General features: G+C 32.9%; 1 protein-coding gene, 2 long non-coding RNA genes and 1 pseudogene across 4 annotated transcripts; 1 reads left to right on the top strand and 3 right to left on the bottom strand.

The window, feature by feature from the left end:
• Nucleotides 1-1292: 1292 nt before the first annotated feature.
• On the bottom strand, nucleotides 1293-4415 carry LOC146914868 (uncharacterized). Of its 2 annotated transcripts, none has more exons than XR_015014422.1 (5): nucleotides 4254-4415; nucleotides 4016-4090; nucleotides 2127-3276; nucleotides 1909-2033; nucleotides 1293-1812 (listed from the first exon to the last, which is right to left on the bottom strand). It is a non-coding gene; the product is annotated as an uncharacterized LOC146914868 (long non-coding RNA). The 2 variants fall into 2 exon arrangements; XR_015014423.1 differs by having other exon boundaries at nucleotides 4026-4090; nucleotides 4254-4388.
• Nucleotides 4416-8903: 4488 nt separating this feature from the next.
• Nucleotides 8904-10789, bottom strand: LOC146914869 (uncharacterized). Its single transcript, XR_015014424.1, has 3 exons — nucleotides 10577-10789; nucleotides 10260-10423; nucleotides 8904-9344 (listed from the first exon to the last, which is right to left on the bottom strand). It is a non-coding gene; the product is annotated as an uncharacterized LOC146914869 (long non-coding RNA).
• Nucleotides 10790-14828: 4039 nt separating this feature from the next.
• LOC146914870 (uncharacterized) lies at nucleotides 14829-24117 on the bottom strand. The gene is made up of 8 exons (XM_085721155.1): nucleotides 23949-24117; nucleotides 20180-20301; nucleotides 18067-19584; nucleotides 17891-17976; nucleotides 16935-17117; nucleotides 16617-16826; nucleotides 15065-15189; nucleotides 14829-14975 (listed from the first exon to the last, which is right to left on the bottom strand). Exons 1-8 carry the CDS (start codon nucleotides 24115-24117, stop codon nucleotides 14917-14919), a joined length of 2472 nt encoding a protein of 823 aa, XP_085577281.1. The 3' UTR covers nucleotides 14829-14916.
• Nucleotides 24118-24128: 11 nt separating this feature from the next.
• Nucleotides 24129-26517, top strand: LOC146914871 (replication factor A protein 1-like; annotated as a pseudogene).
• The last annotated feature ends 186 nt before the right edge of the window (nucleotides 26518-26703 follow it).

The raw sequence follows: 26703 nt of genomic DNA on the forward strand, positions 1-26703 counted from the left end.
CCTATGACATGGTTAGCGGCGCTGTTGCCCATGCTGATCAGTTTTTGGGTCAGGTGGTGACGAGCATGACCCCTCAGGAGCTGTATGCGGCCTTGCAGGATATTAGGCAGCAGATCGCGCCGATCATTACCAGGAGGAGAGCCCAGAGACCGAGGAGGAGGCACCAACAGCACCTGCATGACCAGGACCAGCAGTAGGACAACATGTATTTTCAGGACTTATTTTTAGGATTTATTTTTAGGATTTATTTTTAGGACTTGGTGTATTTTCATGACATTTGGCCGTTTTGTTAGTACTTCCAGTACATTTGTTCTTACGTTGTTTCGATGACATTTTTTTATGACACTTGCTCGTTTCCGTATTATATATTCAATTTCAATTATGTTTGTAATTTTATTTGACTAGCTTTATGGTTTGGCATCGAAACAATGTGTTTACAATGTGTAAAAACACATGTAACAGGTTCTGCCTTCAACAGGTTCTGGAAATTCTGGCTTCAGGACGACTCGGCAGTTAACTGCCGAGGAAATGATGAAATCGGCGGCAGTAAACTGCCGAGGTTTTCCTCGGTACTAGACTGCTGAGGTATTCCTCGGCACTTGACTGCCGAGTTTTTTATTTTTTTTTTATTTTGTTTAGAATAGAATTGTGTTAGAAAATTATTACGAATTCTTTAAAAATTATTTTATGTTATTTAAAATATTGCGATAGAGTGAATTCGAATAAATTTTGCGATAGCGTGAATTCGAATAAATATTACAATAAATATTGCGATACAGGTTTCGTTACATTACATAAATGGGGCATTCCAACTACAACAACTGTCTTACCTCTGAAATGGGGTAAATTCAAACTTGCCACTACAAGAAAATTGTGTTTTAGATTCAGCAGGAAAATGGATGCTAAAAGGCAAATTGTGGATGCTAACAGCCTTTTAGAGTCAGTATAGAGTCCAAAAAATTGACGACAGTAAAAGCTTGGATGCTAAACACTTGCTTCCAACTGACGCTAAAATTGCATCTGCAAAAGTGGACGCTAAAATTGAAGCTAGAAACATAAAAAATGTGTATATAATGTAGACGCTACTTAGCATCTATAAAAGTGGACGCTAAAATTTGAGCTAAATTGTAAGGATTAGAGTTCAAAATTGTGGACGCTAATATTAGGATACAAATAAAAAAAACCGATGATGTCATGAAAAATAGTGTATGCAATATCATTCGATTCCCTGATTCAAATAAACCTGAATGCATGTGGTTTTTTTTTTGTTGATTAACAACCCCTAATCAAACTTATAAAATAATATTCATGACTTAATAATTTTATAGAAATCAAAATAAGACTTTAAATTCTTACATGAATAGAGTTTGGGATATCTATAAATATACATCAATTGCTATTCATAATTTACACATTAGTAGAGACTGTTAAAATTACTTTGGAGGATCTAAATTTGGGATGAATGGAATGAATTACAATTTGCATGATTTGATTTACAATCATTCCAGGATACATTACATGAGGTTCTGCTAAATGCGGTGCTAGACTTTCTTGGAACTAAATAAAACAATTTCAAGACATTAGTCTATACCACAAACACAAGTTGGTTAAAATCGAAGCTATGGCATCCATGCATAGCACTGAGGCCACAAACACAAGTTTGTAAGCATATAATCATGCATATCATTAACAAAAAACTACAAGTAAATGAGTATATATAAACATTACTTGCCATGCATCATAAGCTGCAGTCACCATCAAAAATGGAGTCTGAACCGATTCCTCAATGTGTGCCCCCGAAATACAGCAGTTCTACATGATTGAACGGTTAAAGAATTAGAGGTCATATGAAAGTTTATAGATAGTGTTGAAAGTTAGAGGTCATATGAAACAAAATATACTGCTTACGCATGAAGAAAAAATCTTGCATCACTCAAACATTTCACTTTGGTAGATTTTAGAAACAACCTTTGGAACTCATCACAATGTTGTATAGATGCCAGACCACCCGCAAAACATCCAAATAAAAGAGCCTAATTTTTAATTTTTAATTTTAAAAAAATAAAATTAGCATCCATGGACATCTATGATTGAATAATAAATTACGATAATCCAATATGGAAAACCTGATTGGCGTTCTTCATTCCATTGGACATTAATTCTTCTATTGTAGTTAGCCATATTTTCTGTCCTCATTTTGGCTGTTTCCACTCAAAGAGGCCCCATCACATCACAGTACTTCATTTTGACCCTGTTCTAGTTAAAGAAATATGTGCACAAGAGATGATGTGCACAAAAATTACAACACATAACACACAGATTTCAGTAAGAACGTGTATCCAAACCTAAATCAATTCACATCCAACCCACTTTTATCCAAAATCAATTCTCTCAAACTCAATTATATTAAAAATCAAGCCACCGCCAAACCAAACACACACTATAGCTAATTATAGAACAGAAAACTAAAAGTTGGAACCTGTAGCAAAATAAGGCAATAAAAACATGTTTTGAAGAAATGCCATCAAAGAAAACTAAATAAATTTAATTGTCATTCATGAAAGGTTCCACCTTACTCATCCACCAATCAAACCCAAATTTTCAAGTAATTAAAGCAATGTTCCATGCCAGATAACACATAACTTAGAAGCAACCACATAAACTGTAAAGTAATAAAACTAATACCTTGGACATGTCGACAACAATGTATAAGTATCATATCAAACCCTTCAGAATTCGCATAGTAGCTGCATTTGAAGCAAGTGCGTGAAGGCGCCTATGATATTGGCGTGGTGAGTATCAATTGTATTTATGGGACGAAGAAGTCCAAACTCAACCTTCTGCAAAGACTCCCATGATCTATCTTATGTATAAGCTCTCTCCTAAGAGCGCCCACATCCATACCATCAATATGGGTGGTATAAATAGGTCCCACTGAATACATTATATTATTTTACACTTCTCAATTATTTAAACCATTAAACTACATTTTCTAAATATACATACCACTCATCCAAAACTCTAAATTGGGTCCCACCTAATCACACAATACACCTTAAATCTATAATTTAAAATCATATTCTAATTTTATATTATTTTTAACATTCAAAAAGTAGGAAAGAGAGGGTGGCAATGCAATACCACCCAACTTGTTGGACTTGGTGAAATATATGACACAATGTCATAACTATCTGCAAAATCTGCTAAGACACTCTAAAAAAAGGGCCGATATTCATGCTCTAAGGATCAATTACATGCTAGTACCAAATCTGCAGGCTGCAGGCATCACATTGTCCAAAGGATCAATTACACAATAAGAATGTCAATTATACAAAACTAAATTACAAGTTTATGAAAAACATATGCTAAATATAAAAATAGCTAAAATCTAACTGTTCTCCTTGTACTGCACAACAAAATCTATGACGAGGAACCGTGGATATGCGCCACCCATCATCATGTTCAACACTATATATGTCACCTAAATTAGTTTAACTTTCAATACATATACACAAGCAACCTAATCTAATTTTCAGCTCAATGTGTATTCAACATAAATCAATTAACACCATATTCACTAATTTCCTAATTCAAACTAGCGAGTATGAGGATTAAAGTTAACTCTTACATTTATTTTAATACCATCACCAAAATTCTCAACATCATATGTTTACTCTAAATTGTCTATCTCCCATTTATGAAGAATAAGCCACATCCCAATTATAATTGTTCATGCATTCAAGGGCATCTAGTACTTCTACTTACTAATTACCTACATATATATGAAGTACCAGGAGCACAACAAACTTCATGTATTAAGTACTTAAAACATATTCGTGTTTTAACAAGTATATATAGCTATACATATCCAACAAACATGGAGAAACTAAAATAAATCTACTACAATTAAGAATCTAACTACACCAAGAGTAGTTTCGAGAAACTTATTCATAAATCAATTAAAATCAATAAAAAAAATCTCAGTTTATCAATTGAAATCCTACTAGAAACCCACCTCAAATTACCTTCCAATAGCTTCAAAAGTGCTCAAGACTCCCACTTTCCTCAAACTCCATGTTCTTCTCCAAGTCTTCAACGTTTAACAACACCCATTATTCATGTTCAATACAAGAAAAATCACACATTTAATGTTTTCATTCCATGTAATTGAAGAAATTGGAATTGGGTAAAAATTAGGGTTAGTTTCGGATTTGAGAGGAAGAAAAGAGGGGAAAGAAATTATTCTCACTTACCTTGCTTCCAATGAGAGATTAAAGACGAGGATGACACATGCAATCTTCAAAGATGTAAAAAATGGAGAATTTTTTGGGTGAGTGGGGATTTTGGGAGAGAACCGTGAGAGAGAAAGGAGAAAAGTAACAACAGATCGCGATAGAGAATTGAAGATAAGGTCTGAAATTTCTCTCCTTTTTGCCCCTTTTGCCACTACTTTAACCCATGATAATTACCATATTGCCACTAATAGTAAAATTTTAGCTTCATTTATCGTGGATGCTATTTTTAAAATTAAAAATTACAAAAGCTTTGCATCAGAAATTGTGGATGCTAATTAGATGATAATATTTTAAAAAAATTAGCGTCAACAACATAAATTATAGCGTCCATATGACTGAAGCTAAATTGAATAAGAAATATGAATTGGAAAAAGTGTATTGGCTTCAGCATTTGTGGATGCTAAGCTGATGCTATTAGCATCAGAAATGCGCTGAAGCTAAAATTTCTGAAGCTAAATGACCATTTTCTTGTAGTGTGCCAAACGGCGAGGACTCAAGCATTTCGCTCGCTATTCATGCTTTCCTTTGAAAAGAATAAATTTTTGTCAGGCTTGATTTAAATGAAGGTATTCAAGTGCCACCGAAATGAGGTCCATTCCTTGACACCTAATACCTTCATCTAAACCAGCCTAACAAGAATTTAATCTTTTCAAAGGAAAAACATGAATAGCGAGCGAAATGCTTGAGTCCTCGCTGTTTGGCAAGTTTGAATTACCCCATTTCAGAGGTGAGACAAATGTTGTAGTTTGAATGCACCTTACCCTAACTAATGACGATCTTCTGGTGGAATCAAGCTGTTGATGATATCTTCAGTTGATCTCAGCAACGTCACCCGCATATCGATCCACTGGAACTTGGTGTGCTCCCAAAACATGCTCGTCACGTTTTCGTCGTTCTTTAACTCCACCCAAGTGAATGATACGCTCCCCTCGTCGAGCTTTGGACGTTTATACAGAATATTTTGCACCCTCCTTGTGTCTCTGGGGTTGACTCCTTGGTAGAATTCATTCAGTTGATCCTTGAGACCTCTTAACGCTACATCAAGGCACCGAACCTTCAACCTATGAGTTTCTCCACCGTTGAATGTTGCATGAACGTCGATCCATCCGGCCATTGTTTCAAATCTACACACATAGAAATTTAAAAGAATCAATGAAAAACTCATTCAAACATTGCAAATTATACATAGACTCTAAAAATCATAAAAATAACCCTAAAATGTAATTGTCTAAAAAAAAAAAATTAACGTAAAATATAGCAAAATTATTCAAATTATATTTACTCTTAAAATAAATCATATAGTCTTACTAAAATAAAATTAAAAATATAAAACACCAAATTAAAAAATAACCCTAAAATTTTTAAATTATAACATAATCATCATGCAAACATTTTAACAAAATTAATCAACTAACATCTAATCTAAAAATGATTTATAACATGTAAATCTAATTAAAAACTAAAATAAAAAATTAATTTAAAACACCAAATTAAAATATAACCAATAAACTTTAAACTATAACATAAACATCATACAAACATTTTACTCTAAAAATGAATTATACTATGTAAATCTACTCAAAAACTAAAATAAAATAAATATACTCAAAAACTAAAAAATAAAAACATTTATAACAACTAAAATTTAAGTTAATAGCATTATAATTACTTACTTGTGATTTTGTTGAATAAATTTGGTTGGATTTGGTTGGGTTTTTTAGAGAGATTTGTGAGAGAGATTTGAGAAAAAAAATTTGAAGATGTGATGAATAATGAAGATGAGAGAGCTTCTGCCAGACTTGTAGCAGAAAACTTCGGCAGTTAACTACCGAGGAATTCCTCGGCAGTTAACTGCAGCCGGATTTTTAATTCCTCGGCAGTTAACTGCCGAGGGGGCAAAAGCGTATTTTACATGTGTGTCCCAGCCTTCTCTAATGTGTCAACAGCAATTTTCCACTTACAAAGGAGTTCACCCCCACATGCAACCATTTACACAATATTTCAGAAAGCTTTCCAAAACATTTTTAGGATGATTAATTTTTAAAACCAAATAACTTTAAAATCTTTTGCGATGAGTTAGCTTTTTGGTTAATGGAATAAGATGTTTTTCAATGTACCAAAGCAAGATTCTTTAGGAATGAATTTGAATGGTTATTTTAATTTCTTATACAAAACTAATTACTAATCAATCTAAGTCCCGATTACAAATTATTTTGCTCCATTCCACGACAGAGATGGTAAGATTTATTAAAAACCATTCATATACGATCAAAAAGGGGGGTAGGGAGCCAGTGCAGTTAACACCAAGACGGACATGGTGGAGGTTGCACGAAACGAGGGAGGTGGTGGTGGGTTACCCACATCAGACAAAACACGACAACGAAATCACAATACGGGTGTGGTTGGACTTAGCGATTGATTTATTGGATGATCAATCCAGATTATGTGATAGCATTGAATGAATATGGAAGTGGCGGTGGATGTTGTTCAACGATAAATCAAAATTTTGTATTGTTGAATAATAATTGATAAATCTTGGTGTCAACAAAGGAGAAGAAGAAAGGATGACTTTGAAGTTTTCCAAAAATCTGAAATAAAAAATGGGTCATGTTAACGAGTGTCTCCGGGACACTCTTTAAGAATTCCAAAAGAAGAAGTTATTTTATAAAAAAGTCAAATATTTCAATTTTCGATGCATTGATTACACATATTTTTATGATAAGTTACCTTTTAAAGGTCTTAACTAGTGCCCCGAAGGCACTGGTTAACATTTCCTATAAAAAATTGATTATGTTTCAACCAATTTCTGAGTTTTGGATAAAATGTCAGGATGAGGGTATAAATGTACGGGTGTTGGGTAAAATTTCCTTTTTTCATCTTAATGAAATTTCATTTTATTGAAGATTTAATGGTTGAAATTGTAGAGTTATAAAAATATAAGTGTATACGAAATTATTAATTAATTCAAATATTATAAAAAAAAAATATCATAAAATTATTATATTTTTATATCTATTTCTTTTAAAACCTCTTTCTAATTTTTCTTGCTCCCTTGCTTTTTGTCCAAAAAAAATAAATATATTTCTTGCTCCCTTGCTTATTGAAAACAATTAATGCATTGACTTAATGATAAAATTTCTAATACACAACAAATTAGGATAGTGGTTATGATAAAAAAAAAAAATTGTGCATCCTTATCTTATTGAGAGAAACAATGTTTCTCGTGCTAAAGATCCGACCAAATTATTCGATTATATAATCGCAAGAAAAAAAATGTTAAACCAAAGTTTACACAGTGTCTAAGTTAACACTTAATCTGGTACGATTGTCTCCTAACTTATTAAGACATGTTACCACTAGTAGTTGACTATCTCTCTAAATCATAAATACTCAAAAAAAACCAAGTCTAGTGGTGGAAAAATAGATGTATTGGATGAATTTGTATTTAATTTTTTATGGATGACCAAAACAATTTAGTGATCCCTTTAAACTCCGTTAAAATTTTGACCATACCTGTTAAATAAATCCAACCCATCCGGGTTAGGTTTGTTTGAGCCCTTATGAAGGGTATTGTGTCCATTATCCGGGTTTTCTCGGTCTACAAGCCTCCCAAGCACGAGTCTTAGGACAAGACGAAGTGTTTTTAGTCTTGATAGGAGATATCGCTTTACATGTGCCCTTTGTTGCGGGAATATTTCATTTTGGATGTGCTTTGTAGGGGGCACTAAGTTCTTTGGCAGGGTTTCCCCGGTCCACAAGCCCCCAAAGCACGAGGCTCGGTATGAGGCGAAGGGCTTTATCTATAAGAATTCTGGCCTTTTCATCCTGTTATAGGCGAGCTCCTTATGCCATGGGTAGGCGTGATTGTATGATGCCCAACTTACTGATCCAATGGTCGAAATTCGCTGTCTTTGCTCTCCTTACCCCGCTAAGGTAAGGCAGCTTTCATGTGGGAAGGCGTTTACGGCATCTTCAATTTTTCTCTCCTTATCCCGCTAAGGTAAGGCGGCTTCCTTGTGGGAAGGCGTTTACGACATCTTCAATTTTGCTCTCCTTACCCCGCTAAGGTAAGGCGGCGTCCCGATGGGAAGGCGTTACGATGTCTTCATTGTAATGTAGATAAGTATAATAAAAGTCGTAACAAGATGGAAAGGCAATATGTAGAAAATAGGGTGTCCCGTTAAAAACCCGCAAAACTAATCTCAAATGTCGAAAAAGGTTAAGATAACTCAACGTTTCATTTTCATATTGTTAATGGCGGGACAGTTGCTTCCATATGCATTTGTTTTTTCACATTTTAATTCTGGCGTGCTATTTGATGCTCTTTTTTAATCTCGCCTTTGACGAGCTTATTTGCATTGTGGACATGATTTACCTGAACACATAACAATATTTTCCAAACTTCAAAGTAACCAATATAAATAAAGGAGTCTTAATTGCATTTAATCATATTCAATGGAAACTAACTACTCTTTGTCCTTCTTCTATTTACTCGCCTCTCAGAATAATCGCAAAAGATTGTTGCTAAAACATATTAGTGAAGAATAATAACAAGTCAGCTGATTGTCCACATATTATGTATATGCACCGAAAATAATTCCAAATAAATGACGCAATCAACTCATAAAATTAATACTATTCCTTTTGGAATACGTCAGATATACAATCGCTATCCACGTAAAGATTGTAAAATATAAAACCTAATCGTTAATCTTCTCTTGAGTTTTGAGTGATGTTGTTTCGGTTGTGCAGCGCTCTTTCTATTCCTTTTGTTGAACCGTGTTCTTGTATCTTTACGCAGTTGGCGAGCAGATCCATAGATGAAAGAATTATGTGTCTTGTGAATGTCCTGCTATGTATCAATTTACAAGCATGAAAGCTATCTGAAGATGTAACTAAGCAGTTCCTCGCAATGTATTGACTAATTGTCCTATCAATTATTCTGAGAATAAAGCTGACATAAACAACTCTTGAGCAAAAGCAGCCTTGTTACTTCTCTCTTGAACATCCTCTTCATGACCGGTATCCGCTACTTCTGCTCCGCCAGAGCTGCAAACACAAAACCATCACCACAATTTCAGCATTGAGCGTGTTTAGGAAGATACTTTTCATAAAACCTTATTTCAGCAACTAATTTGAAAAAACACTAAAGCAAAGTCAAAATTCAATGCACCAGATGTATAATACATAAATGTATGAAATATACAGCAGGTTAGATATTGCTCCACATTTTGCAAGTAATTGAATAAGTATAGTGAAAGAGAAAAACTATATGTAACTGTAAACCATATCACAGGAATATAATAACCATCATCACACCACATTAACAGTCAAGTAATTTTAGCAATAAAAATTTATTTATGGTTTGGATCGAGAGTTTTCATATTCAGAAAGACAATAACGATAGATTATTGAGTAAATCTCTTGTTACGTGATCCTTTTAAAGTGCCGAGAATATGATATCATATACACAAAAAAACTCAATTTATTTTATACAAAGAATAAGGATTGAATTCAATATCCCAAGCCTGACTTTCGATGCCTTATTCATACATGATATATAAATCTAAAAAGTCTAGTGACCTAACCTCATGTGAGAGATCCTTTCCTAATGATGTCTACTACCTCATAAGCCTATATCGTTTTTTAATTGTATAATATCATAAGTGAATATATTTGAACAATTAACACACATAAATAAAGACAATAACAAATAAAGACAATAACAAATGAGGGAATTCTGAGCCCTTATGAAGGGCATTGTGTCCTTTATCCGGGTTTTCCCCGTCCAATTAGTTTAAAAAATGATAAAATAACAAATAATATCAAATAGATAAATTATATAAAATCTTACTCATCGAACTAAAATTTAATAACTCATAATAAAATACATTAGATTTAGGAAAAAAATTAATTTAATTATTATTTGAAATTAAAAGACTATCATGTTTCCTTCGGTCTTACCTTTTCCTCATATTTAATCAAAGAAATTACACTCGTCGATGATTTGTTATTGATGCAGATCAAAGTAGATAAGATGTAGAAGTTCAATACAAAATCGTTGATTTGAGTCGTGTCAAGCATGAAAGGGTAGTCCATGGATCTGGTTTTGTTGTCTCACCGTAGATCTAATAGATAAAAAAAACTCAAGATTAAACAAAAGAAAAGAAACCAACAAAAATATATGAAAAAATAAGATAAAAGTTCTTGTATTGAACACAAACACACACACATAATTGATTTGACAAGAATGAAATCATAAAGCATGTATCTCCCCTTACATATCATAGCCACTTCAATCGTACACGTAGACACTTGTGAACATGTCTTATATATAGATGAGTGATGAAAAGATATTAAAAAGCTAAATGAAAAATAAGTTGGACAAAGAGAGGGATGCAGAGAGGATGAATGCAAACGGCGCCGCCTACGCGTATTGTAATAGTGAACCTAAGGATGCATTTATAAAGAGCAACATGAGAAGTTGTTGATAAAATTAGGTTAAGTTTCATTCATGGGCTTCATGAGACCAAGAAGTATAATGGATATATGGGCTACTTCATTATATATTGTTTCTACAAGGCCCACCTTTTTCCTTGTTGTATTAGCTGATGAGTTGGTCTCTTTTTCATCTTAATGAAATTTCATTTTATTGAAGATTTAATGGTTGAAATTGTAGAGTTATAAAAATATAAGTGTATACTAGATTATTAATTAATTCAAATATTATTAAAAATATCATAAAATTATTATATTTTTATATCTGTTTCTTTTAAAAGCTCTTTCTAAATAAGACATGTTACCACTAGTAGTTGACTAGCTTGACTAAATAAGACTTTACCGATTGATTGGATATTGATTAAAAGAAGTGATGTTAAAAACAGTATGTTGTAGAAGACGATAAAGGCACCGAGGAATACAAAACAGTTAAAAAAAAGAATAAAAATGAAAAAAAAACCCATGTAGGGGCAAAGTTGCAATTATACTTTCAGCCCATGTGATTTATATTTATTTTTTGTTCTAGTGTTGTTTTTTTGTTCTAGTAATAGAACTATTAACTTGTTTTGATATTACCTAATGCTGCTTGTTTTTTTAACTGTTTGTTTAAATTTGATGATGTGTTATCATACATTATTTTCATAATTTTTTTGAATCATTTTAGTAGTGATTTGAGTTAATAAAGAGGAGGTTTAGGCTTTTGTTTAGATTGATGAAATATAATGGAGTGAAGTGGAATGGAACATAATAGAATGGAATTGAGCGGAGTAGAAAGGAACAAAGTTACCCTTCCGTTGTTTGGATATTTTACAATAAAACAAAGTAAAGTTTCTACTCCTTCGTTTGGTAAGTCGATGGAATGGAATAGATTATAACTTTCTTCTTCCATTTTTACCCTTATCTAAAAACAAAATTATTTTAAAAAAGTATAACTCATTATCTATTTAACAAAATAATATTACCGTGTTAAGGGAATAATATTAATTCAAGACTTTTTATGTATTTAATAAAAATTATGTATACATAAATGAAAAATATAAGATTACTTAATACTTGCATTTAAATTATTAGAATTATTTTAAAAAATTATAAACACTACTTAATTAATAATACACTTTATAATAAAAAAAAAGCAGCAAGCCGTACTTGAATAAATTATATGTCGATTTCGTTCCCTTGTAATAAAAACGTAGCAAGCCGTACATGAATAAATTACAACTCAGGATGATTTTGGTTAGTCATAATGTATATAAGTTGAAATTTTGTTCCATGTTGTGTTGTATGTGTATCATCAAACATCCGTGTAGAAGAAATATGAACAAAGAAACACGAAGAGGACACACACGATAAAAGACTGAGAAAAAAAAAACGAGAAGAGGAATATAATGAAAGTGATGAAATAAAAATAGGGGTAAAATGGTAATTATTTAATGAAGAAAGTTCATTCCATTGTTTACCTCCCAAATTGGATGGAATGGGAAATAAGAAGAAACGGTGGTATAGGATGGAATGGATTCCATCATGTTCCATTCCATTCTATTAAAACTTTACTAATTCAAACAATAGAATATGACTTCATTCCACTCCATCCCATCCCATTCCATCACATTCCATCAATGCAAACATAGCCTTAAAGATGTTGCTCATGATATAAGGGATATTTTGTAATTTTTCATATTAAGTCATGTAATTATAGTTATTTCATAAACCAAGCAATTCATAAGTGTTTTGGAAGTATTGTATTGAAAAATCATGTAATTCAACAAGTCAATACACTTCATGATGAAATTAAAGAAATGTAATGAAGATTCAAGAGGCCTTTGAAGACATTACAAGTTGAGGAAATTATGTCGCAAGTACCAAGACCAACTTGGAAGAAGAAAACACCCAAAAAGACGAATAAAAAGAAAAAATTGGATCAGGAGGTCGAGGCAATGCGCAAGGCACATGCCCCAGGAGCGTGATACAAGCAAACAACTCTTTGTTTTGCTGTCACGCGCGAGGCACGTATCCCCACTTGTGAGGCGCACGTGGTTCTGGAAAAATACAACTAGCTTCTGTTGTATTTTCCCTGTTGGTTAGTGGAAAAAGCATAGTTGTTAAGTTGAAGTCCAACTTTCATTCACAAATATTATTCATTCAAAAGATAGTGGTTCAAGAGGAAGGCAAACATTATGAGCATCAACATGAGTTTCTCTTCTCAACATTTGTTTTATAGGGTATGTTTTATTTCTTTTGTAATTTTTCTTTCTTAACCATTAGTAACTAAACACCTTTTGAGTAGAGTTCAAGATGAACCTCTATTTGTTGATTGGATTTTATTAATGCAAGTCTTTTATTCAATTATGATTTGAGATCTATTTAATTTTTGTATGCATCGGCATAAATGCCTTCATAACCCTAGGGAGTGTAAAATACCTTCTCCCAAAGGGACCACATACCCGTTATGCACATCCTTCCACACAAAAATCAGGGACGGATGCATGCTGGGGTTTATGTGGACATGTGCCTGCACTAAATATTTGGGAATTTTTTTTAATTGTTATAATATAGGAATATTTGATATTTTGTTGAAATTGCCCACACCTCTCACACCACTTCTCTCTATTGGCCCACACCTACATCTTCTCTTTGCCCACACACGTGATACAGCAACACAATTTTTTCTTTATTTCCAAATATAAAATTAATAAAAAAATTATTATCAACCAAAAAATTGAAAACATGAGAGAAGTTACTATTCTCACAACCAACAACACACCCCTCAATACACACAAAAGAATCAAAACACATCTCTCTCGTTTGTTATGTTCCCTCCCTTCCCTGCCTTCACAAGAGTACAAAACGAATTATAATTTGGTCGCTTCGCGCTTATTGACAACAAAAAAATCATTCAATATTTTTAGAATATGGGTAATTGTAGAGAAAAGTTATGATGCATGTATATCTTTGCTTTCAAAAATGAAATGTAATTCTTCATTTTTTTTTTGTGTGCCCCCACTTTCTAAAATTCCTGGATCCGTCCCTGACAAAAATTGAGCATAAATTTCAACATTTGGGCCGTAATTGGAGGATCTCCCTTGCTAGGAGTTAACCTTCCAAGGAAGCAGCACTTACAAGCTTGCAAGCCAGATTCATTACCAGAATCATAAATTTTAACACTCAATGAATCACCTTTAATAACTTTTTTCAATAATTGGCTAAATTGCATGTCATATGCCTGAGGAACTGCTTGAGCAAAAGTCTTACCGGAAGAATTTGCAGAATCTGGTGCCGTCACCTCCGGTAGAGCGAGAAACTTCGAACAACAAATCATCGAGACCTAGGGTGGTACTTCCCAATCTCGCAAGGAAGTTCAGAGGTACAATTTGGAGAATAGGAAAACACAGAGGAGGCTCAGTCGACGACAAGTTCTGATACAGGAAAAAACCACCATGAAAACTCCCAACTGACACAAAGTAACAAAGTGCAAGCAGTAGGAACCAAAACTTGGGAGAAAAATGCCATAAAAGAGATTGAGAAGACGAAGAAAAACCTATTGGTGCTACTCCGGTGAGGTAGTTATGGTAGCCGGAACGAAACGGTAGTTATGATAAGCGCTAATGTATAAGCTTGCATACGATATTTTTATAGCAAAAGATAAAATATAGTTAAACTATTTTTCTAAATACTATAGTTGTTTTTTAAGCTATATATATCAGAGAATTTATAAAAAAATAAGTTGAAAAAGACTCATGAAAATTCTCCAAAACTATGTTACAAAATATGCCAGTAGATATGCTTAAATAAGTGAATCCCAAAAGACCCCAGTCAACTTATGACAATTGAGAGACCACGTTAAAAGTGATTTAGTATAACAAGGTCAAATTAAAAGGATTTGTTTTTGCAAGGGATTAAAATTCAAGTGATTCTTATCAAGATGGATAATTTACATAATTAACCCTTATATAAATCATCGCAATAAAATTTTATATCAATATCAAATAATGTACACCAAAAATTATATAAAATTATTTGATATGTCATTAAGATGGATAAATTATATAAAATTATTGTTAAGAAGCATTTAGTTGCACATTAGTACTATACATTGCAACAAAAATACCCCAAATCATCATACTAGTTAATCTGAACCAGCATCATCTATAAAAGTGCCCCACAAGTAATACTTTGATTGAAATCCTGCAATGAGTAACTCAGAAATTTAGACACAATTAACAAACAATAAATTTTAAATTAAGTAGTATATATGTAAATCAAATGCAACTCACTTTTAGATGGGCTTGGGAGCATTGTAGAAGGAAAAATTAATAGATCATCTTTTTCAACCTTAAGTCTTATGGCCAGTTTATTGGAAATAATTTGATCAACAAGCTTGTCAAATGACCTCTCATCCCTGTAAGAAGGCATTAAAGTTTAAAAGAATGCAATTAGTTAAATAATTTAGAAAAGTTGATTCATGTGGCAAAATAGTGAACTTTTATTGGTTGTCGGTGAAAATCTAGTTTACACTGACGGTACATATCTTTCAAATCAATAAAAAATATTGTTATCGATGTCTGATGTCTTGATACAAATACTTTTAAAATATAGGGTTAAATATGTTTTTTGTCTCTGTAAATTCGGAATTTATAAGTTTAGTCCTTACATAATTTTAATAGTTTTTTAAGTCCCTACAAAAAAAATTTATTTATAAGTTTAGTCCGCGCTAAAACAAAGTTTTTTTAATTATCCTTAAACTCTTAAATTTTAGAACGATTTTTTTTAGAAATGTTTAGAACATTATGAATGGTTCATTTACTAAAATTTAGAATTTTTTAACATGTATCGAATTAAATATGAATTTTTTAAAACGACAAAAGTTAAAGGTAAAAGTAACAAAATCTGGACTTAGAAATTAAATTTTGTGAAAAAATTTTGCGGAGAAACTTTTAGTAATGTTCTTAACACATTTGCAAAAAATTGTTCAAAAATTAAGAGTTTTAAGCATAAATTAAACTAATTTGAATTGAGTAGGGATTAATACTGAGTGCAGAAATTTTTTGTAGGGACTAAAAGAACTATTAAAATTAAGTAAACACTAAACTTAAAAGGTCCCAATTTTATAGGGACCAAAAAACATATTTAACCCTAAAATATAATACCAAACAAAAATAAATGTAACATTTCTATAAGGGTTAATTATGTTTCTAGTCCCTATAAAATAACGACCTTGTAAGTTTAGTCCCTACTTAATTTTAATAGCATTTTTAGTCCCTAATTTTGTTTTTCTGCACTGAGTATTAGTCCCTACTCAATTCAAATTTGTTTAATTTATGCTTAAACTCTTAAATTTTTGAACAATTTTTTGCAGACATGTTTAGAACATTACTAAAAGTTCGTCCGCAAAAAATTATCGCAAAATTTGATTTCTACATCCAGATTTTATTACTTTTTATCTTTAACTTTTGTCGTTTTAAAAAATTCATATTTAATTCATTTCATGTCAGAAAATTCTAAATTTTAGTAAACGAACCTTTCATAGTGTTCTAATCTTGTCTCAAAAAAATCGTTCAAAAATTTAAGAGTTTAAGGATAATTAATCAAACTTTGTTTTAGCAGGGACTAAAATTATAAGTAAATTTTTTTTATAGGGACTAAAAATGCTATTAAAATTAAGTATGGACTAAACTTACAAGGTCGCTATTTTATAGGGACTAGAAACATAATTAACCCTTTCTATAATAATTAGTGCAAGAATTTAAAAACAATATCAAATCAAGCATGTTCTCTTTCTACCAAAAAAAAAATCAAGCATGTTCTCAAGTTTGTGCAAAATATCACCTGTCATCTTGAGGAAAGAAATAGAGGTCAATGCTGTGATTATTTGTTCCACATCTCCTGAAACTCTCTGGCAAGACAGTTGATCTTTCAAGCAAGTCTGCATTAAGTACATCAGCGAGATGGCTTGTTTTCTCATGAACTTTAGGGCATGCTGAAGTCGACAAATGACCCATTAATTCAAAACTTTTGTCGGAAAGCTTCAAAGTTCCCCTATTTCCCAAAAATAATCAAGTTCAGATAATGCTTTCGCCGTAGCAGCTACAGAATTCATTAGTTCAAAAAGACGGTAACAGAAGTTACAAAAACAAAAGTACTCACTTCCAGATTGATGCAGCAATAGGCTCTGAAACAACGACAGCATCACACTCCTTGCTTGAATCTTTTCCACCTTCTTCTGAATCCGCACTATCAAGACAATAAACTATGTCAATTTTCTCTTCACAATCTTCACAGAACCAAATAACCTCATCCGTAAAAATGACAGGCCCATCTAAACAATACCTGAAAGGGGATGTTTTGGTGTACAAAGCCATATGTTTAAATACTTTGAATGCAAAGACAAAGAACATATGTTTAAATTAAGAAGAGGTATCAAAGAAGAAAGTCGATCATATTTTTATATTTCAGCAATATACAGAAAAGATATCAATATTAAATAAAGCAACTGATTCGTGTGACTAAAGTCAGCATAAGTATTGAAAAATTGCAACTTAGCAATTAAATAAATTTGCCAGCTTAAGTATTGAAAGAGACTATTTAAACTGCATATTGTGACTTAAATTCCTATACCATCTATCAATATTCAGTACCTTGGCTTTCAATCAATCAATATTAAGTACCTTCAGTATAAAATTTTCTAGCGAAGTATCACAGTTCGCCAAATGTTTCTAATTTTTCACCAGTGACCACATGAAAGGTATCAAATGATCTGACATGCATTGAGATTTGTATGATGGGGAGAAAAATATAGCATGCTGAAATCTCTGATGCAGAAATAGAAGAGAAGAATAGTAAATTTTCAAAAAGACTATCGATTCTTCACCGATACATATTGGTGAAGCTGAACCAAATCTGAAACGGAACCAAACTTCATGTTCATGGAATTATTAATACAAATGAATTGTCCAGAAAAGAATACCAAAAGATAGTAAAGTGATAAAAAATCATGTTTTAGATGCATACTGCCCTTATCTTGCATGTGCAATAAAGCACAGTGATAAAAAGAAAACATGCAATGCTAGAGAATAGATGGAAATAGAGTAAGTGGCAAGTACCTATGCAGTGTACAACCTTTACATTTGCTGCAATACACCAACGTATCTTCAAAGCCTTTATTGCCACACGTACGACAAACACATACCTGCAACAAGGCAAAGTTTTACGGCAAGGATTCATAAAAAGAGAAGTATTATTTGAAACTTCCATTTGAAAATAAAAAAATGAGAAATACCTGAGGCAAATTAGTTTTTTCGGACTCAGCTGTGAGAACATCCATCTCCACTTTACCTTGAGAACATCCGTCTGTAGCTTCAGTTTCAGCACTGACCTCTGAAACGGCATCATTATCCAAAAAGGCGGATGGTAGCCGTTCAAAACCTGGTGGGGCATTAAATTCCATAGAGATTGCATGTAGCGCATCATTTTTTTCCATACCATGCTTCTGAACTTCTCTCTGTGAATCAATATGATTTTCGGGTTCAATACTCGACCTCACTGCTGGTGGTGGTGAGAGTTCCGGAGAAGTTACAGGGACTTGTGGTACTGCAAAATCAGTCTTCATAGATTCTATCCTATTAGAGCCGGAGTTTGACAGAGCACTGACCTCATGTTTTGATGACTTCATGAGGCTCGTTTTCCCAACTTTCTTTTTCATGTATTTACGTTCTCTGGCTCCTCTAATATCGCGCCTGAAGCCGTGATCCATGGCACCGTTGTAATCCTTGACTTTTCTTTCATACCTTTCATTAAGAACTATCATACGAGCTTCATAAGTCACATTTTCTAAAGAGCACCAATTTTTCTTAGATTTTGGTAGTACTGGATTTATTTGAGCTTTTGGAATCTTCCTACTCTCTTGTCCATTTGAAGTTTTCTTTGATGGCTTGCGCAGTTCCAGTAACATTCGATGTCTCTTTCTATTATTTGATTGTGGACATTGTACTGGGGCTACAACAGAAATAGTTGATTTCAGCCTTTGATTTGGTAAGCTCTTTTTATCAGCATAGTCTTCCAATGTTTGATTAGGTATGTGCCTCTCGTCAGCATAATGGTCCTCCCATTGACGAGGCAAGTGCATGTCATCTGCATAGCATGGAAAGTGCCTCTCATCGGCATTGTACTCCTCCCTTTGACGGGGCAAGTACCTCTCTTCGGCATAATGCTCCTCCCTTTGCTGAGGCAAGTGCCTGTCACCAGTATAGCGTGGCAAGTGCCTCTCATCGGAATAGTGCTCCTCCCTTTGACTGGGCAAGAACCTCTCATCGGCATAATGCTCCTCCCTTTGCCGAGGCAAGTGCATGTCACCAGTATAGCGTGGCAAGTGCCTCTCATCTGCATAGTGTTTTTCCCTACGACGGGGCAATTTTCTCTCATCGGCAAAGTGCTCCTTCCATTGACGGGGCAAGTGCCTCTCAATGGCGTAATGCTCCTCCCTTTCACGAGGCAAGTGCATTTCAGCAGCATGATGCTCCTCCCTTTGATGAGGAAAGTGCCTCTCATCGGCATAGTGCTTCTCCCTTTGACAAGGCAAGTGCCTCTCATCGGGACAGTGTTTCCACCTTTGAAGTGGAAAGTTTATCTCATCAGCATAGTCTGCCAACGTTTGATGTGATGAGTTCCTCTTATCCTCAGCATAGTGTTGAGTTCTTTCATGAGAAATTTTGTAATTCTTTTCGAATTGTTCCTGACCGAAATCATTGAATGGCATATCATTCCAACCACCTCTATAATTCTTTCGAAATTTTCTATTCTGCAAATTCAAACACGAAGCAACGTGTAAGATATAAAACCAATCATGTATTTCACCTTACAACAGCTTAAGCTTTTGAAAAAAATGATTCATGACATTGTGTGCATATATAGATATTGAGGCAACATTCAGAAACAACAAGCTCGGCATTCCTGCAACAACGTTAAAACACTTAACAATTTCAATAATTTGAACTAAACTTTAAAAAATCAACATTCAGATTCATCCAAAGTTATTGGAATATTATCATACTGATATCACAAGTTCGTTTCTAATGACATTTACTACAACCTATGTCCCAGGTACAGGTACGGTATCCGGTACCAGAAAACAGAAATTTAAAAAAAAGTTAAGGTACGGGTTTGTCAACCAAATCAGGAGTTTTGGTATAAAACATAACATGAGTGCCAAGTTCTTCAATTTACAACAAAATAATACAACAAATTTACAACAAAATAATACAACAAAAAAATCACCATTAAAGTTAAAAAATTCGAAAATTGGAGTTGGTTACAAGAACAAAAAAACTCATGCACATTTAATACTATATTATCATACTTTTTTTTTGAATGGCAAAAGAAAAATATATAAATACTAGAAAAGAAGAGCAAGGATCCCAAAGAAAGTACATAATCAGTCTATCAGAAGTTCTTTCAGATCGGGGATTAGCCCTAACCGGCAACCCAAGGCATTTGAACGGATGTGAGCCCGCCCAACCTACATTTTTCACTAACATTAAAAATAATGAGCAAAAAAGGAGTATCACAAGTACCGTACGTTTACCCGGTACGGGTACTTCACATTTTTACAAGTAAACCATGCATCAGAGACTACAAGCAACTTCATTTAAATATTATGATATTGTCATTTTTTAATATAGTAACACGGCCTTGACACGCATTTAACTTTAGAAAAATCATTAGATTTCACAGCATTTTAACAAGCCAAATTTTCTCAGTGCAAAGAGACAGATTTAACATGTTTTAAATAGAGCAATTTCCATTGACCTAAAACCTTGGATGAGTTCAACTATACTGACCAACTTGCCATAATTTTCTTCCATTACACACGATTGAGTGAAGAATAAGAACGATAACATTAGAAATGTTTTGAATAATTGAACAACCAACATTCATCTGCATGCACTCCAAAACCCGCCCTTAGACATTTCTTCAAACCCCCTTTGTAGCTTTGCAATTTACAGGCTTATTACAGAACTAAAATCTTCATTACAGATACATCCAAATCAATGGTCTTAGTCTTGAATAACAACAAATTAAAAAAGAAAAATATATCAAAATCGAACGAGAAACTTTCACAACAAAGAAACCTTTTCCAAACCCAAAACTAAACAAAATAACCCAAAACCAAAGAAGAAACCTTTACCACTTAAAACCTCTTTCTAAAACCCTTAACCATTCATGCATTATTTAACCTAATCAGAAAGAATTCATATTTAACCTTTTCCCAAAACTCCAATTTCAAAACATATTTTAAACAAAAATTCACTGAAAACAAATACAGTTCAAAAAAATAATTAACAAAAGAAGAGATCTAGACTACTATAGGATGCATTGGTACGGGTACAGTAGGAAGTGCAAGTATGGATACGATACCAGTGACGAGTAGTAATACCTACCGGGTAAGAGTCGGGTCGGGTACATCGGTTTAGGGTTTGTTAATATATGACAAAACCTAAAATTTCACTCCCCGTGGAATAACTTGAAACAACAAATATAGACAAGTATCATATAGGTACTGGTACAGACCTTTTACAAGGAAGAAACTACAATCTACAAATTCACTTTCACATACATAAACTCAAACTCTAGTCTACTCTACTCTACGAAAAAGAAAAGAAAAATAACATCGAAAAAGAAAAAAGAGAAAACAACAACTATGATATGATATTAACAAAAACAAAGAACAAAAAACTAACCATGGTGTTTAGGGTTATCCAACAAGGAGAAGAACAGCGGTTGATGAGGCTGTTAATCCGTGAAGATTAGTTGAGAATGCAGTTTTTTTTGAAAAGATATTTGTCTTTAATGGTTCAATCATTTGTTTCCTTATTCAAGGTTTCATTATAGGACAATCTCTTCTTTATTTTTAGGCGAGAATATTTTCCTCTCAAATAAAAAAAACAATACAGCAAATCTCCTTTTTTTTTTCTTAAGGAAAATAAAGCAAATCTTTTCATTCTTATTCTTTAATATGTAAACTTGCTTTCGTTGTTGTTTAACTTAATTTTTAGGCAAAATTACACAATTAGTCCCTTAACTTAATTTTAGGTAACACTTTCGTCATTTATCTTTTTTTGTCGCTATTTACTCCTTTATGTTATAAAATGACAATATCTTATCATTTTTTATGAGATTTTTTCAATGAAATTTGATTTTCTAGGCTTGTATGATGAAGATTTGCGTTTGTCTATGAGGTTGATGAATTTTTTTTTTTGGAGTTTTTGATTTTTTTTCGTAAAAAAGGATAGCTATGTTGTTATTTTATAACATAAAGACTAAATCGTGACAAAAAAAAAGATAAAGGACGAAAGTGTTACATAAAATTAAGTTAAGGGACTAATTGTGTGCTTTTGCCTAATTTTTAAGATAACAATTTTGTTAGTTTTTTCACTACATTTTGATTTATTTGCTTTTTTCAAAATTCAAATCTACTCACTCCGGTGTTTTTTTAGGAAGTTAAATTAACCCACCCACACTGGCACCGAGGAGTAGGGGTGTTCGCGGTGCGGTTTGGCTCGGTTATGAGGCAAAAAGTGAACCGATCCAAAATATAAAATATGTGCGGTTCGGCTCGGTTCGGTTTGTGCTAAAAAATAAATCCGAACCGATCCGATCCAATTTAACGCGGTTTAATTTGGATCGGTTTTCGGTTATCCAAATTGTAAACAAGTGATAGTAATGCTCTTATTAAAAATAATTTTGATAGAAGCTTTTTCCTTTGTTGTACACATATAAAGTATAAGTAAGATTTATTATAATTTCTTTTTTCATAGATTACACACTGTGTACATATAAGTTGCTGCAAACATTCCTTATACATATGCAACAACTTTTTCTTTCATATAATTATATAGCCTATAGCAATTTATTAAGCAAATATAATGCAATTATAAAAAAAAAACTTTTGTAACCTGTAGCAATAAAAACCAATGCCAACTAATAAAGAAACTTTTGATTAGCGTTTGGAGTGTTGGCGGATTAAGAAATGGACTATCTAATTCTTAAACATGTGTGAATGAATTAAACAGCAAAATTCATTGGTGATTGGTGAGTTATTGAAGAGTTTAAGTTAACAAATGGTAATGGACCGGTCTAGAGTAGTAGAAGAGTCTAGTAAAATTAAAATAAGTGCGGTTCAGTTCGGTTCGGTCCGGTTTTTAAGTTATAAACCGAAAACCAAACCGAACCAGTCGGTTTTTAATCTATATGGCCCAAACACATCCGAAAAAAATCGGTTTTTTTGCGGTTTTCGGTTTTTTTGGATCGGTTGGCGGTTTTTTTTTGGATCAGTTCGGTTCTGAACACCCCTACTGAGGAGGTTAGTTTTTTCACTACATTTTGATTTATTTGCTTTTTTCAAAATTCAAATCTACTCACTCCGGTGTTTTTTTAGGAAGTTAAATTAACCCACCCACACTGGCACCGAGGAGAATCGAGTTAAATTAACCCACTCAAACTGGCACTGAGGAGAATCGAACATGAGACCTCGAGGAGGAGCACACTCCCACATCCAAAACTGATGCAATCATTAATTAGTCCAACTTTTTGAATCTACAATATAAACAATTCAAAGGTTCTCTATTCACTTAGTACGTGTCATGCTTCAAAGAAATTTTTTTCTCACAATCATTAATGTTATGTAAAGTTGTCAATTCTCAGTGTCATCATTCCAAGATCTTCCAATCATATTACATCTTTGGTACGCGTGAGATGATCATGCTCAAATTACACATTTCCTTCTAATATAGTCGACTCATTGCATTCAAATTATATGTGGTCACATGATATAATCCGCATTTAATTGTCGTCTCACAATCATCAAAATTAGCAACAATCAATATATATGAACCAATTTTTTTAAATACATTACCACTAACAATAATTTTTAGTCACCTTTGTCAATTAAAAAATAATTTTTAGACTACTAATTAATTCCTTTTTAAGATTTAAACAGTTTTTCTAAATTGATTTTGTGAAGTCAACTTAATGCAAAAACATAATTCCCTCCGAAACCAAATACAACATAATTTAAACACAATTAAGCCCCTGAAGTACAAAAATCTATATAATAAGCATGATATTGTGTACAATTGTTCACCTTTTCCTGAACACCTCACATACAATTCATCAAATTTGTCTGTGCCAATTTTTGTTGTCCTATTGAAACCAATTTGCCATGTCTCCCAAAATCGACTTTATCTCTGAAATTAGCCCAGTTAACGAGAATTGGAATATTGTTGTTCGTGTGACTCGTTTGTGGTTGGTGATGTTTCACGTGACAGCCATCCATTTTCCCTTGACATGATCCTCATGGATTCCACTGTAAGCATCATATTTCACATATTATTGTAATTTATGTTGGATTTTTCATGTCATATGTTAACTTATTGTCATGTTTGCTAGGGAAACAAGAAACACGCTTCTGTTTGTCGGACTTTAATTTATAAGTTTGAAAAAAAGTTGAAGGAGGATAACGTGTACTCAATGTCCAATTTTGGAGTTTCTTTAAAGGTGGTTCATATCGAACCACCAAGCATGAGTATAAACTCAATTTCCAGTCAACACAAAGGTTAAAATATGTGATTAAAAAAAATTCCTTTTAACATCTATACTATTGAGTCTTGCACAAGTTTTTGCTGCTGATTACAATACTGATTATTTGTGCAGTAAGAAATGTCATATTGTTTGAATTGTTTTTAATCACACAGTTAAATTTGTTTTTATCTAACTGTGATTTGTATTATTATATGTTCTATACATCATGGGAATGCTAACCGAGGTTGGAACTCAGAGGGAGTATGAACGCAATTGTGTGAAAACCAAGATGAATGTTATTCAGTTGGACTTTGATGGGTTTGTATGCCTAAAATACTCTAACTAATATTTTAAGGAATCATATTTTTATTGTGTTCATTTTTTGTTGACAGTTTCAAATTCAAAGTCACCCTCTTTGGACAATATGTTGATGAACTAAATGCTTTTGTCGCGGCTGGCGAAACTGAAAACAATTTGGTTGTTGTTTTGATGGCTAAAATCAAGATATGGCAGGGTAGTTTGGTTCTGCGTTTATTCTATATATAAAATGTTCAATTTTTTCAATAATTTATACAATTGTATTTTAATAATTAAATGCACAATTACCTTTTATGTAGATTCTGCTTATGTTCAGAATTCTATATACACGACTAAGTTGTTGTTTAATCCAGATCTGACATCTGCAAAGGAATTGAAAAAAATGTAACTACAGTCAATAACTATAATTAGATACAAAATGATCAAACTGTGTCGATATTAACATTTTTTCATTCTCACACAAGATGCTTGAGAAAAATGATTTGCCTTCTCCTGGAATTTGCTTGATCTAGGATCCTACTAGGTTGAGTGAAGAAGATGATTTCCTAAAGTTCACAAATCGAATAACATTGGAGGGGTTGAATGGTTGTGGAGTGGTAATATTTTTCAACGTAGCAGACCTTTTGGCAAAAATACAGTGTGATTATATTACAATCAAGATTTTTTTTTTGTATAATAAATTTAATTATTTTGATATAGGAGTCTACTTTTGTTGTTTTGGCAACAATCAAATGTGTGCTTGATAAGGATGAGTGGTGGTACACTGCTTGTCAGTGTAACAAAAAGGTTATTCTGGACGAAAAAATGTACTACTGTTCTAAGTGTAACAAACATGTGGCGAATGTTTGTCCTAGGTAACTTGTAACACACATATTCACAAGTTTATGTTATTCATATAACAGTAAGAGATAAGAGATATCTAATGTTTATTCTCTATGTTTTTTTAATATTTTGATTAGGTACCGAATCAAGATCCGTGTAATTGACTCGGCCGACTCTACGACGTTTGTCCCTTTTGACCATGATGCAGCAAAATTATTCAATAAAACAGCTATTAAAATGATCGAGTCAGCTGGGGTACAATGCCTGATTGTATCTAAGCTTTTAATTAATTCGTTAAACATGGATTAAAAAATTGATACTTTTTTTATGTATACAATAATATAGGATATATCGTCTGAAGATGTTCCAAAAGAAATATCAAGCATGGTGGATTCGACCTTTCTATTTAAGGTCGTGTCAAGCAACAACAATGATACAAGGTTTGAAACATCTTACAGGGAGAGGAAGCTTACAAACAATGAAGCATTGATTGAAAAGTTTAAGTTAGCAACATCCAATGTCAGCGTATGTAACAAAAGACACTATTACTGGATATTTTTCGATATTGTCCTTTGCCTATTGTTACTAATTATATTTGCTGGTTTGTGATATAGGTTAATGCTCCTATCGATGGATCGTCTGTATGAAACATTAATGTGGAGAATGGTGATAATGCAGAAGTTTTTGTCGCTCAGGTAAACCCGTTATGATTTGTTGTGTTGTGCTATTTTTTATATTGGTTGTATTCAAAATTACTTTAACTATTAATTTTCGATCATGTTTGAAATGATTATCACACCTTTCACATTAATTTAATCATTTTCAGGACCTACTGACTAAGTTTAGTGCCACTGCATCATCTAATACCAAATCTCATGATGGTGGTGCAATTGATTTAACTGTTGATTCAGTTGTGGAAACATCGCTAAAGAGGTCATTTCCGTTTGACAGCGGCAATTCAAGCAATCTGATTCCCCCAAAGATCTTGAAGAATATCAAAGTTGAAAATGATTGATATTCTTTTTGACGTTATCAACTGTTGAACTGTTTCCCCTGTCATTTCCCTTTCGTTTTCAGCAGTTTTCTTGAATGTTTCAAGTATTTTCATTTCGAATAATTGTGTGACATTTGGCTACTGTTTTGCTCAATTGGTTTGAACTATTTCGTTTCAGTTTGCTTTTTGAATAAATTATCATTCTAC

Source organism: Medicago sativa, chromosome 6 (genome assembly GCF_051527215.1).
Source record: "Medicago sativa cultivar Bolivia chromosome 6, Bolivia_mono, whole genome shotgun sequence".
Classification (NCBI taxonomy): Eukaryota; Viridiplantae; Streptophyta; class Magnoliopsida; order Fabales; family Fabaceae; genus Medicago; species Medicago sativa.